This window comes from Sarcophilus harrisii, chromosome 1 (genome assembly GCF_902635505.1).
Source record: "Sarcophilus harrisii chromosome 1, mSarHar1.11, whole genome shotgun sequence".
In the NCBI taxonomy this organism is placed as follows: Eukaryota; Metazoa; Chordata; class Mammalia; order Dasyuromorphia; family Dasyuridae; genus Sarcophilus; species Sarcophilus harrisii.
The window spans coordinates 656,619,271-656,633,037 of record NC_045426.1 but is presented as its reverse complement, the minus strand read 5'-3'; the positions used below and the strand labels follow the sequence as shown (position 1 = coordinate 656,633,037).

General features: G+C 43.3%; 1 protein-coding gene across 1 annotated transcript; it reads right to left on the bottom strand.

Moving 5' to 3' along the window:
• Positions 1-4,606: 4,606 nt before the first annotated feature.
• On the bottom strand, positions 4,607-12,710 carry SMIM24 (small integral membrane protein 24). The gene is made up of 4 exons (XM_031947886.1): positions 9,148-12,710; positions 8,800-8,911; positions 8,173-8,241; positions 4,607-6,795 (listed from the first exon to the last, which is right to left on the bottom strand). The coding sequence occupies exons 1-4, from the start codon at positions 9,212-9,214 to the stop codon at positions 6,687-6,689; spliced, it is 357 nt and encodes a 118-aa protein (XP_031803746.1). The 5' UTR covers positions 9,215-12,710; the 3' UTR covers positions 4,607-6,686.
• Positions 12,711-13,767: the final 1,057 nt, after the last annotated feature.

The window sequence follows — 13,767 nt, the reverse complement described above, 5'->3', positions numbered from 1 at the left end:
AAGGAAGAAGTCTCTGAAAGGCAGAAGTGGGGGAGGTGAGAAAGCATTCCAGACATATAGTGGCCTGAGATAGCAAGCAAAGGTAACCTGGGTTTCCAGCCAAGACTGGAGCATTGTTCAGGAAGATTACTCATAGGTGGAGAGAATGCTACAAAAAGGTGTGTACCTAAGTAATGTGCAGAGTTGGCGTAAGAGTAGAATTATTTATTCTTCCTTCAAGGGCTGATTCCAGGAGAAAGAAAAGGACCATTTAATAAAGAAAGCCTGCTTCTCAACGTGTCCCTGATTTCCAGTTTGCCTCCCTAATGATATCAGGCTTCCAATCTCCCCTTGGACTAGAACCTTTTCTTTTGGTTATACAGTGTCTCATTTGATTCCCATTGAAAGAACTCATTCACTTTTATGTATTGTCTGGTGTATTCTAATCTGCATAGGTTCTCCAAGTTCCTTTGCTTGGATAAGTAGATTTACTTGCCTTTTCTGAATATCTTTGTGGAACTATTATTGGTTAGGAAGGAATCAAGCCTTTGGGTGGAAGCTTGGGGTATCTTTCCTACTTAAAAGAGAGCAGCTGAGAAAACCATTTTTGTTCTGAACCAATCATTCCCCTAAACCAGCCATGAGAGGGTAAGGGTACAAATAAACAAGAATCTAGTATCCCTCTCTTAGGCACTGAAAAATGGAATAGCTGTTCTTGTGATCCCTCTCCTATTCTCCTCAATGTAGGAATCACAGTCTTGTAGAGGGGCAGGCAAGATTCCAGAGATTGCTATCACTGTCTCCCATCAAGCCACCTGCCTGCAGCTTGTTTAAACATTCCATGTTGACATATAGATCAGACGTGGGCAGTAAACACCTTATAGGAGGGCCACAGAACATCTGGTACCCCAGGGGGCTGGTACATAGAGAACTAGATGTGAAAAAAGACTTGAAACTCAGCTTTGTAGTCATCATGAAAGCCAGGGAGTCTGGCTGGCCACCATACATGTGTCTGTGGCCATGTGACTGTATTTGTGAGTCTCAGTGTGGCAATTTCTATTTCCATCTAAACCTATCTCACTTTCTCTGTTTCGATCTCAGATTACCCCAATTCTGGTCCCAAAGGGTCTGGAGGTCTACTTGTCAGGAAATACTGAGAAGCCTCATGGACTGGTTAAACTAGATTGCCTCTGAACTCGTCCAGTTCTGAGATTCTATGTTTGCAATGGTCACAAAGTCTCTGGAGAACCACAAATTCTAGACCAGTAAGGGAACACAGATAACAGAATGAAAGACTTAGGAGACCATTTAAACTAAACCTACATTTTAGGTTATGCAAGGTTCAATGTTGAAAAATGATCCATGCATATGTTTTGAAAATAAAAAGTTTTAGGAAAAAAATAAAAATAAACCTATATTTTGTAGATGAGTAAACTGATTTCCAAAGAGTTTAAGTGTCCTGTTTCAGGTGACACAAGAGGTAAGTTTTTCAGTACCTGCATTTAAACCTACATCCCCTAATTCCAAATCCAGGGCTCGTCTTCCTAGATCATGCTAGGATCTTTTTTTTTTTTTTTTGCTTTTTGCTGAGGCAATTGGGATTAAGTGACTTGTCCAGGATCACACAGCTAGGAAGTGTTAAGTGTCTGAGACTAGATTTGAACTCAGCCCTCCTGACTTCAGGGCTGGTGCTCCATGCTAGGCTCTTACATGACAGTTGAAACTTTAAACCTTAAAAACCATCGACACCAAACTTTGCATTATACAAAGAATTGAGGTCCCACATCTAGTAAGAGGTATTCCCACAATTTGAACCTAGGACCTTTGACTTCAAATCCAGAATCCTTCTTCTACCATGCTGACTCTTGCAGCAGAGTTTAAAAGTCCTTTAGAGACCATTCAGTCCAACCTCTTCATTTCACAGAGGCCAAACAGCCCTCATGGTCCAGAAGCAAGTTAATGGTACTTTACCTGCTTTCTGTTTTTGTGAGTGGCTGGCATGGACAGCCCTTCTTCCAGGCTATCCATCAATTCAACCATGAAAACCCTGGGGTTTACCTATGTATCTCATAGGACTAAAGGAGATGGAGATATGGTAAGGAAGAAAAGGCATCATGGTCATGGCGGCCCGCAAGTAGGTGGGCATGGGCAAGAGACTCTGGGAATTGCCTGCTCCTACTGAGCAGAGTATAAGGCCTTACCCCCAAACTCCTGAGAAGTGGAGGCTAAGAGAATATGGAATAATTCTTGGCTTCTCATCCTGAAATTCTAGAACCCTAGAATGTCAGAGCTGGAAATCCCTCCAGGCAGTAAAACACCAAGTCTGGAAGCAGTAGGAGCCTGAGGATACAGGATGGCAGAATTGGAAAGATTCTCTCAGTCTTGTCATCCAAACTCTATCTTAACTCCTGAACATACTTAACAAATGATGTTCCAGTTTCTTCTTGAAAATCTACAGGGATAATTGTACACTATTTCAAAGTCTGGTTCTTTTTGTGCAGCAAAATAACCGTATGGACTTGTATACCTATATTGTATTTAACGTATACTTTAACATATTTAACATGTATTGGTCAATTTGCCATCTGGGGGAGGGGGTGGAGAGAAGGAGGGGAAAAGCTGGAACAAAAGGTTTGCCAATTGTCAATGTTGAAAAAAATTACCCATGCATATAACTTATAAATAAAAAGCTATAATAAAAAAAGAAAATCTACAGGGATGAGAAATATACTATCTTCTGAAGACCCATAACTCAAAGAGAGATTATCCAATACCCAGAGAAGGGAGGTCAGTAGCAGGATCAGAATGTCTCTTTACTCCCAGGTCAGGGGTTCTTCATGATACATCAAGCTGTCCTCAAAACACTGAGGAGCACAATTCACAAGAAGATAGGAGAGAGTTATGGTGACTAGCAGAAGGATCCCCTTTCTCGGGGGGGGCACAGGGAATGAATCCTAGGGCTTGGGTAATGGAGAGAATTGGGTTTTGATTCAGAGAATCTCTGTCTGAATCCCAGCCTTTCCACTGTCTGGGTAAATAGGGTCTCGTGCATCCACCACTGGACTGCTATTTTCTCACTTGTGCAATGAGAGGGTTGGATTGGATCCCCCGTATAGGCCCTTTCAGCTTGAAACCCATGCTCTGGCAACAGAAGCATCTGCCTAAGAACAAGTTCCCCAACCCCAGTCTGTGGTTGCTTTTTTCCTCCAACCCTATCTGGACCGGTTAAGTCTCTGCCGCGAGCCTCTGGTACCCTCTGGTGGCCATTCTAGGACAAAGACATTTTGGACATTTTGTAGCCACCCACTTTCCTCCACACTGCAGCCCTATGCCCTGCTCATAACTCCAGCCCATGGACCTCTGGCTCTGGAGGGGACCTTGCAGGCCAGCCCCCGCCTCACTTAAACCCAACCCACCTGCATGTTGGGACTCACATCGGTCCTCTTGGAGAACAAAGGACAAACAATCACAATTCAGTGAGCATCTAGTGCCCCTCATCCCAGATCCTGCAACAGGACTCCTCACCCCCTTTCCCCATGGGCCCAACACTGGATGGCAAGGTCCTGGACTCCTTGACTCAAGTCAGGGGATCCTTGGACCAGGGCCCTTGTTCAAGGGTGGAGTCAAGGTAGGAGCCCAGTGTAGGGCCAGAATCAGAGTTCAGTCCATTCCAGTGGATCATCACCCTTATTATCAACTGGCTCTGACTATCAGGCTAATGAACCATAAACTTTTCTCATCATTCTTCTCCCGTCTTCTCCCCATCTCCATCCCAATCAGGTCTACCGCTTACTAATTGAAGGGTAAAGGGTAAATACATGGAGATACAGTCCCTTATCTCTCCGCTTTGGAGAGGGCTGAGGTGGGAGAGGGAGGACATTCCCAGGAAAACGGGAAATAAGAACCAAATGAAATGAAAGGATGACATGGCTCCAGGCTTTATGTAGTTTCCAAACTGAGGGGGAAAATTTAACCCCTAACCCAATTCCAATAGGAATAACTCAAACAGGTTTGCCCCCTGCCACTTATTTGACAAATGATCTTCCAGTGGCCAGAAAAGGGAGGTCAATGGCAGGACTAAAATGTCTCTTTATCCCCATGTCAGGGGCTCTTCATGATACATCAAGTTGTTCTCAAAACACTGGGGAACACAATTCAGTTCAGTGCTGGAGAAAGAGCCAGGAGAGAGACCAGCAGAATGCCTGACGGCCCTTTTTATGTGTTTATGATTTCCATCCCTTTTTCTTCTCTGATACTACCCTGCCCCCATCACTCCATACTTGGACTATTGCAATGGATTCTTGATTGTCCCCCCTTTCATCAAGGCTCCCCTCACTCCTTACCCTCAGCTGAAATCCTATCTTCTGTAAGATGTTCTTCCCAGTAGTGCTCTCCACTCTACCTCTGACTAGTAATTTCCATCTGAGATTGCCTCACACACCACAATATACCTGTATATTCCTAATGTTCCTCTATTAGAACTTTTGGTGGCCAGAAACTATTTTTTTCCTTTCTTTGTACCCAGCAGTTAGCACAGTACCTGGCACTTGATAAGTACTAAATAAATGCTTGTTGACCAACAAAGACCAAGTGGAGGGGGAAAACCCAATATCTGCCATAGCAGAAAATGCAGCAACCTTGGATATAGTAATAAGGAAAAGCTCAACAGTCCTTAGCTCATACATTCAGAATTGGGACATTTATTAAAAAATGAAGTCCAACCAGCTTAATTTACAGTTAAGCAAACTCATAGAGGGAAGGGGTCTGTCCCAAGTTAGTGGTAACATTAGCAGTTGTGATTTCTTTTTCCTTTCCCTCTTTTTTTTTTTTTTTGACACTCCCAAAATTTTAAGGGGCTGATTTTTTTATTTAGAGACTAAGAATCTCCAACTGAGAGGAAAAAAAAGACATCTATTGTTAATCAATCAAAACCACTGGGTCTCCTAAATTCTAGCCAGAGTTCTTTCCATTACACAACAAGATGACTATACTCTAAAGAAATAGTAGATTTGAGGGTTCCCCCAAATTATGTTTAGAAATAAATGTTTAGAATCTGGATGAAAATAGGTGATACAAACCAAGATATCAACTTACCACCTGCCCCAGCAACAAGCATTAACTCCCAAGTGTGGCCAGAATCAGATTAAAATGAAGTTAGGAAGTGTTTTAACCAAATAAAATACAATACAACATAAATAATGTTAATTTGTAGTTTTTTCAGTCAATAGGTGACCTGGAGAGATTTATTTCTATTTGAGTGTGACTCTACTATCCTACCCAACCAATTCAAAGTCCAGAAAGTGTGAAGCTGTCATAATAGTATAAATAGAATATGGGGATGGAGGGTGGGAAGGGAAGCATCAAAGACTGGTGGATACTTCACCAAAGCCTCTTTGACATAGAAACAATGTTTGGCAATCCCTTTATATTTGAAGAAGGCATTCTAATCTCTTCTTGGCAGTTCTTATATCCTTATACTTGTACTGAGAACCTGTACCCTCACAAAGGGAGGAAACTGAGGCACGAGGAGGGGACAAGCATTTAAAGCAGAGCCTCAACACAGAAGAGGCAGGGCTTTCCTATGGTTTTGACATCAATACAGCTGCACTTCCTTGGAGGAAAAAAATCCTAAAATTCAGACTTTTCACTTATTCCTTTTCTCACAAAAAGGCATTCAAATAAGGCTTTTTAGTTGTTTCCTATTTCTGAATCTTGTCTCTCAGAACAAGGACCAGGTGGGAGAGAAAGACCCCTTAGCATTGTACCTAGCTAGTGTGTATCGAGCCACAGAATCACTAAACAAATAGAGAGAGGGAACAGGTATTGAGAAACCAGTGTGTGATAACATGAAATTATGGAGTAGGCAGTGGGAGTGATTATTGAAGAACCTGGTAGGGGTTACAGAAAGTGACTTAAAATATCATCTAGGTCAACCATTCATTTTCAGATGAGGAAACTGAAGCACATAAAAAAGTAACTTGCAAATGGTCAGTAATAATTGTAGCGAACATTTCTATAATGCTTACTATCCATCCAATAGGGCCTTGTGTTAAGCGCTTTACAAATTACAATTTACAATCATCTCATTTGGTCCTCATAATAACCAGGAGAGGTGGGTACTATTGCTATTCCCATTTTACAGATGAGTAAACTGAGGCAGGCAGCAATTGAGTGACTTTGCATATGGTCACCCAGCTAGTAAGTTAGAGTCCAGGTTGGATTTGAACTTGTCTTCCTGACATTTCTTTCCACTGCACAAACTTAAAAGAAACAATAGCCCTTAAACCCACTTCTTCTGAGACTCATTCCGGGATGCCCTTTTCCTTAACCTCACTGGGCTTCTGTTTCCTTGTCTGGAAAATGAAGGAGTAGAACTTTCTGTATCTATATCTGTGATCTTGTGTTCCTAATCATGATTTAGAGAAGAATCAGCCATCACTGGGCAGCAAAGGGGCTGGATTTTCCATAAATAATTCTTTATTTGTTAGTTAATTTTCAATGGGGAGGGGAGGGAAAGAAATGGAATCATAGCCCCAGTTCCTCCATGTTTCCCATACAGGGAGAAGAGGAGGAATGGGGCCTAAGGATAACAGGATTCTGTTATTCCAGTTTGAATCATTCCTTGGGCCCCAAAGGTGGAGTTTGGGAGACAAGCATAGAGAAATCTGGGGATTCGCCCCAGGGGTTCCCTGGCGGGAGGGCCTCCCTCACATGGAAGTATATTTCTCAGCATCTTTGCTGACAGTTGCCACTTCATCTGGTTCCAAGGCTTCATTGACGCGGCCTTTATCTTCCTTTGATGATTCAGATGATGTCCTAAAGAAAGGATGACCAGATCTCAATGCCAGCCTATTGGAGGGGAGGGAGACCCGGGAAGCTCTTGACTGGGCCAGTTACTGCCCAAGGGAGGATATTCTTGTCCTACTTGGTGCTTTAGGTACCTAAAAAGTCAGGTACCTCTTGGAAAGCGCTGAGAGCAATGAAAAGGTAGGAGAAGGTTTTGGACAAGGTAGAGTACAAAGACAAAGGAGAGATGATCCTCATCTGAAGCTACAACTCTTCATGGCTCCCAGAGACCTCAGGGAAAAGTCCAGACTCTTTAGCTTGGCTTTTGACACCCCATGGTCTAGCCCCAAGCTCCTTCTCCAAATCTGTCATTCTTGTGCCTCTACAGGACCTCTCTGCCCCGGCTAGATGGGGTTCCTCCCTCCTGGTCCTTCTTTTCTCCACAAACTCAACTTATTCCCACTTCAGAGCTTTTTCTCAGGCTCATTTCTCTCTTCTTTACCTCCACCTCCTTGTCCAAATCACTAAAAAGTACAGTAAAGCGTATTGGGGGCCATACACATCTCACAGATACACATAAAACACACAGACTTAGCCCTGTGCACCCAGGGGTAATTTCATTAGTATGAGGGACTCCTGGAATAAGAATTTGCCTCAATTTTTCTCCAGAGGCCACTGATCACTGCTCTATAATTTAAAAATCTGAGTTGTTTTAGACACTGAAGGGATGATGATGATAAATATTTATAAAGTACTTATTATGTGCCAGGCACTGTGCTAAGTGCTTTGCAATTATTATATCCTTTGATCCTCACAATTCTGGGAGGTAGGAGCTAATATTTACAGATGAGGAAACAGAGGCAGATAGATTAACTGACTTGCCCAAGGTAATACGGCTAGTAAGTTTCTAAGGTGAAATTTGAATTTAGGTCTCCTTTATTCCAGGTCCAGTGTTCCATTCACTTTTTCACCTACTTAAGTGAGTGTCTGTGAATGAGCTAGTATATATTGAAAGCTGGACCTGAATCCAGACCCTCCTGGCCATAAGACCTGTACTCCCTTACACAGATGATTCCAACCTTGCAAAATAATGCAGACAATGCAACTAATGAGCCTATCTGTCCCTGAATATACACAAGTATTCGGTGCCCACCTGGGTACCTGCATTTGGACACAGAAACAAAGACAAAGATCTGTTCTTATAGGAATTTTACAGGTGAGGAAACTGAGACAGAGTCTATATGAGCATCACATGGGACTCAAACCCAGGTGTCCTATCTCCAAATCTGGGGTGCTTTAGACTATACTATACTATATTATTTCACAGAAGTATATCAAATTGAAACAAAATAAAATATACACATGTATATTTGTGTGCACATGTGAGGATATAAATGCACACTTTACCTCAACTGAATGTCTTCATAGAATCTCCGAGTTGATTGGATTTCTTCAAACTCCTCCTCCTCATCGTTCCTGGGGAGGAAAGAGAATCAGGAGGTTCTCCTTGGCCCCAATTCCCATCTCATCCTCACCTCCCTCCCTACACCTGCCTCTCACACACATCATGGGGTACATCCTCAGGCTAAGGCTCAATCTCTAGTATTCCACAAACTTAGAACTTGAAGATCAGCCCCAATTCCATTATTGCACAGATTAATAAACTGAGTTACATGTATTTTAACAAGTATAACATATATTGGATTGCTAGTCATCTACGGGAGGAGGTGGGGGGGAAGAAGGGGAAAATCTGAAACACAAAGTTATTATGCAAGGGTCAATGCTGCAAAATTATCCATGCATATGTTTTGACAATAAAAAGCTTTAAACATAAGTAAATAATAAACTAAGTTACTAGATAAGTATATTATTTGTTCAAGGTCACACTAAGGGAGTTTGTGGTAGATATGACTGGGACTCCAATCCAAGTGGCCTGGTTCTCTGGCCAGGTCCCAAAGAGGAGGGGAATGAAGAAGAGGAGGAGGATGAAGAAGAGGAGGGGGAGCCCCGGGTCCCGGGAGCAAGGTTTCCCACCTCTCCTTGGAACACCAAAGCCGGTTGGCCAGCAGGAGGATGAAGACAATGAAGAGGAAGCCCACAACAGCTGTCAGGCCCATCAGCCAGGGCTGCAGCCTCCTCTCAATCACTGAAGAAACAGAGAAACAGAGACAGGTTTGGTTTTAGTGAGAAAATAAAGATGAGAGGTTCTAGGAAGGTGAGGGAGCAATTCCCCCTTTCCTTCTCCCTGTCTTCTCCCTCTTCCAAAATGCTCCATGTGAAAACAGGGAGATTGGGAGACCCAGAGCCACAGCAGGGTCCTGGGCTGTTCCCTGAAGCCCCTTACCCACGGTGTCCCCATCCTCCCCATCCCTGAACTCCCACCTTTTTGGGCATCCGCTGATGACAGCAACAGCACAGAGAACACAAGGAGGGTCTCCTGGAGCGACATGGGGCCAAGCAGCCGTGGCTGGTCAGTCTGTTTAGGGTCCTGGAGTGTGGCTTCTCTCTTCACTGACTACTGCAGAAGGGAGCTGGAGAGATGGCTTCCAAAAGCCCCACCCAGATAAGCTAAAGCTGAAGAGGCAGAGTTTGGGGTGTGGGGAGTGCAGTATTGGTAGGAGAATGATTATTTATTGGACTTTGAAGGCCCCACAACTCCACAACTACCAGCTGCTCAGGGACCACACCTTTCTTCCCTTTTAACCCTCTGTGGCCTTGGTCTTAGGTGACTGGGCTCCAGGATAACCAAAGAACAAAACTCTTCATTCTCAATCGACCACATCCCAAGCATCCTGCTGGTCCTTCTCACGTTGGAGGGGCTTTGCCAGGCCATTCCTAGGAGCTCCAGTCCTTGAGGGCTATCCTCCACCCAAACACAAAGGGTTAACTGGAGAGAGACTCTGGACTTAGGTAACAATTAACTGGGTCCCATTCTCAGGAAGTAAGAATCCATTATCTCTACTCAACATTAAGCACAACTGGTTCTTAAAGAAAGCCTGGATGGCTTGGCCACAGGGAAAAAAGGGACAATTTGGACAGCCCCTGCCAGGAACTTAAGAGTAATTGAGATCAACAAAGCCTCAGTATCTATGCTCAGAATAGATCATGGTTTCTGGTACTGAGAGAGTCCCAGTCCTCAAAAAGAGATTCTTCTCCTGATCCTTAGATTTAGGAACCTTCTGGGTGCAAACAGATCATCAACTTAGACTAAGCTATGGGGAATCTCAAATCTTCGTGAAACCTTGCTCACTAAGGCCAATGGATGGAGCCCCTCACAGCCATTTTTTCAATCAAGGATTGAGTCTCAGTCTCCCCTCTACAACTATAGCAAAAGAGAGCATAAATGTTATTAAAGTAAATGCTATTGTCAAATATTAGGATATCACTGTGGAGACTGTGCCTCCACAGAAGCCCCGACTGAGAGCTGGAAGGTGGGAGATTAAGTTAAACGTGCCCCTGCTCCAAGAAAACAACAAAATAGGGAGCAGAGTCCATTGGAGCAGCAAGGAATATAATCTCAATCTTATAAAAGGTGTCCTCTCAGGGACCAGATCCCATACAATGCTGCCCCACTGTGGAAGGAGGGATGAGCCCGTACTGGAAAGAGTACTGGATTTGGAGTCACAGATCATTATAAGGACCTAAGAGATCAGAGGATCAAGAACAATCTGAAACTCAGAGAGGGAACTTGATTTCCCATAGCTACACAGAAAATCAATGGCAGAGCAAATCTTTGTTTTGAATTTGGGTTCTGTTATTTGCTGAATGACACAGGGCAAATCACTTAACCTCTTTCAATCTCATTTTTGTTCTGGGGAAGAGGGAATTGTACCAAGTGATCTTGGAAGTCTTTCTCAGTTCAAAATCCTATTATAATGTGAGTCATCCGTTAGCCCATTAACTAGCCCTTCCCTAGGTGAAGGTGGACTCTATCCCAGTTTCCATGAGAAAAGCCATAGCCCTGGCACGTGATTTGAAGGTCAAAGTACAAAGTAATCAACTTCTATCTTCCTTCTCTTGCCATTCCCCTATCCACAGGCCTCCTACTCCCTCTAGCCCATCCCTTAACACACATATATACGCCTTCCAAAGCAGAGAACCACTGAGGCCCAGGGGTGGACAGAATATGGAGAGACAGAACTAGTGCAGCTGTTTCCTGGGTGATTTGGAAGGAACAACACAAATCGGGACTGTTTTATACTGTCCAAAGTACTTTACACCCATTAGCTTATCTAAGAACTCACATTTCTATTTTACAATGCATTTTTTTCCCACAACCACATTTTGAGGTAGATAATTCAGACATTACTGTCCCCATTTTATAGAACTTCATGCTCAGAAAGGTGAAGTCAATTTGCTTCCTTTTATATGGTGTAGCAGTCAGGAGGCAATCCTAAGGTTTTCTAACTCAAAGTCCATTCAATTCACTTTGAAAAAACCATGCTGTCTCCCGAGTTATAGAAATTTCATTTGATTTTCCTGTCAAAAACAAACTGAGGTCCAGAAAGGACAAAGCATTTGCTAACGATTACAAAGCTTACAGTAGTAGAAATGGAACTAGTACCTAGTCCTCAGGCTAGCAGCCCCATGGTCCAAATGCCTCAATCTCCATCAGTTTAGTGCATCTTGACTATGCTGTTCTGGGCCCTATGCTTGACTATTCTATAGTTGAGGCAAGAGGAGACACCTTTTCAAGGTCAAGGTCAAGACATGTCTTTTCAAGAAATTCTTGGTCTGGCAGGGAGAATAGAAATCACATTCTCAAAATGACAAGAAAATTCAGTACAGAGAACTGAATTGAAAGCATAGTAGAGATCCAGGCAGACAACATGTTTAAAAGATTAGAGCTAAATATAACCTGAGAAATTACTGAGTCCAACTCTGTTTTGTATAAGGAGAAACTGAGGCACAAATTTGCCTAAAGTGACACAGGTAGCAAATACCAGAGTCAGAATTTGAATTCAGGACACCAATTCCGAGTTCAGAAAATCTTGAATTCTAAAAGTTGTCCTGCCATCCTCCCAGTGTCCAAATGTAACTATTTCCAACCTACCTACCAACTACTGAAAGCATAGGCTTTTGTTGCTCAGATCATCACTGTTGGAGACAGGCTGGAGCAGTGTTGGGGACTAAAAGAAGCAGGGAAAGAGGTCTGAAGGACATTCAGATTTGGGGAATGGGACTTTCCACCTTGGCAGTGCTTTTTCCTTGGGCATTTATAAGTCATCAGACCTTTGAGGGGTTGTCATATAAAGGGGATTGATTTTCTAAGCCTAGATCTAGAATACAGAACTCAACACAGCAGGGAGAAGTAAGCAGGAGGCAGATTTCAGTTCAGCGTGAGGACAAACTCCTTAATAATCAGAGCTGCAGGCGACAGTATGATGGATAGAGATGGTGTGGTGGGTAGTGAGATCAAGATCTAATTCTAATACATGCTATTTTAGTGTTCCCAGGTACCTAAGACTTTTAAGTTGCAAATTCACTGCCAATTGCCATTAGAATTTCCACAATGTGTACCTCTTATTGATGAAATCACAGGGAACCAAAAAGAAAAAAAAAAAAATTAGAGTTGTTTAGCAATGGAAAGCACAGCCTCCTTTCCCCATAAGCAGAGACAAAATGATGATCCCTTGGGAATGTTTTAGGGCACTGTTTCCCAGTCATCAGCATCTGCCTCTAGCAAATTTTTTTCTAGTCCACAAAATCCATTCATGTAAAACATCAACCTTCTCTTCCCTTCCCACTGTATGCTAAATTCGTTCCTGCCTGCTCCCTCCTCTGTGGGTGAAGCTCCCTAATCACCATTCAGGCTGCAAAGGGTTGAGCTACTTGCATAGAGAACTGAGATACTGGACTGTTTTGCAGTCCATTGTGGATTAGGGAACACTGCCTGTAGGGAGTTTCCTGTTTCAGATAGGTGGACTAGAATTCAAGACTTCTTAAATTTTTTCTATCAGTGATACCTTTTTGCTTGAGAAATTTTTGTGACCCCATGTATACAGGTGTGTATATATATATATATATATATATATATATATATATAATAGGTATACAAATCAAACATTTATTGATAAGAAATCATAATTTTGTGACCCCCACATTCAGTTATAAGACCCCCTCTGGGATAGCAACCCACAGTTTAAGAAGCTTTGAATTAGATGGTCTCCAAGGTCCCTTCCAGCTGAGATTATGGTTTTTGTCAGGCCAGTGGTGGAACAGAATTCAGTTTTCACAAACTCAGTCCCCAGATTACTTGTTAGAAATGTAAAGGGAGGTCTCACAACAATCCAGTATCAGTGAGATTTCTCTTATTTTCTCCTTCTGATTGGTGCTAAATGATCCAGGGTCCTTGTGGCAGCCTTAGCTGTGGTCAATCTCATGCTTTTGCTGAGCCCCAAGATATCAAGGAGACATCCATTCTTGGATCTCTCTACTCTAGGCTGTGCTGGGATGCTGGCTCTTGGAAGGTGATGATGGAAGGGCGTTTAGGAGCAGTGTGGGGAGAACAGCAAGGGGACGCCCAGAGCTCCCTGTCCCCAGTTAGGGTGTCCTCCGAGAAAACAGCCAGCTCTTCCGCTTGCCAGGTCAGGGCCAACTCTAGATCCAGCTCCTCCAGGTCTTCACCTTCTAGGCTCTTGGGAAGCTCCCTTATTGATTCCGGCTGCTCTGGCTTCGGCCCAAAGGCCCAATCTGCACATAGAATATAGATAGGACAACCTTTTTCCTCCTCTTGAGCTTCTCTTCCCACCTTCCCCAAGGGCCTGGAAGATCGGCAAGGGCCAGAAGCACCCTTATTTTCCAGATGAAAAAGCTGAGAGAAAATAAGGAATATACCACGCTCTGACACAGGCCCAGGATGCAAAGCTAGGTGTCTTGGCTCTTACCTGACGTTCTCTCTCCTAGAAAGGGTGTTAGGGTAAATCACATTTCTTGCTGTGGTCCCCCTTTCTCCATAGGATGGAGGGCAGGGCAGGAAGCCTTCCAGGTTTACCTCATCAT

Bases quoted from the DNA above. Each gene is read 5' to 3' on its own strand.
- SMIM24 (XM_031947886.1), bottom strand. From the start codon at position 9,214: ATGTCGCTCCAGGAGACCCTCCTTGTGTTCTCTGTGCTGTTGCTGTCA. The intron at 8,912-9,147 runs GTGGGAGTTCAG...CTGTTTCTTCAG, and splicing joins ATCAGCGGATGCCCAAAAAG to TGATTGAGAGGAGGCTGCAG. The intron at 8,242-8,799 runs GTGGGAAACCTT...TTTCCTCCCCAG, and splicing joins CTTTGGTGTTCCAAGGAGAG to GAACGATGAGGAGGAGGAGT.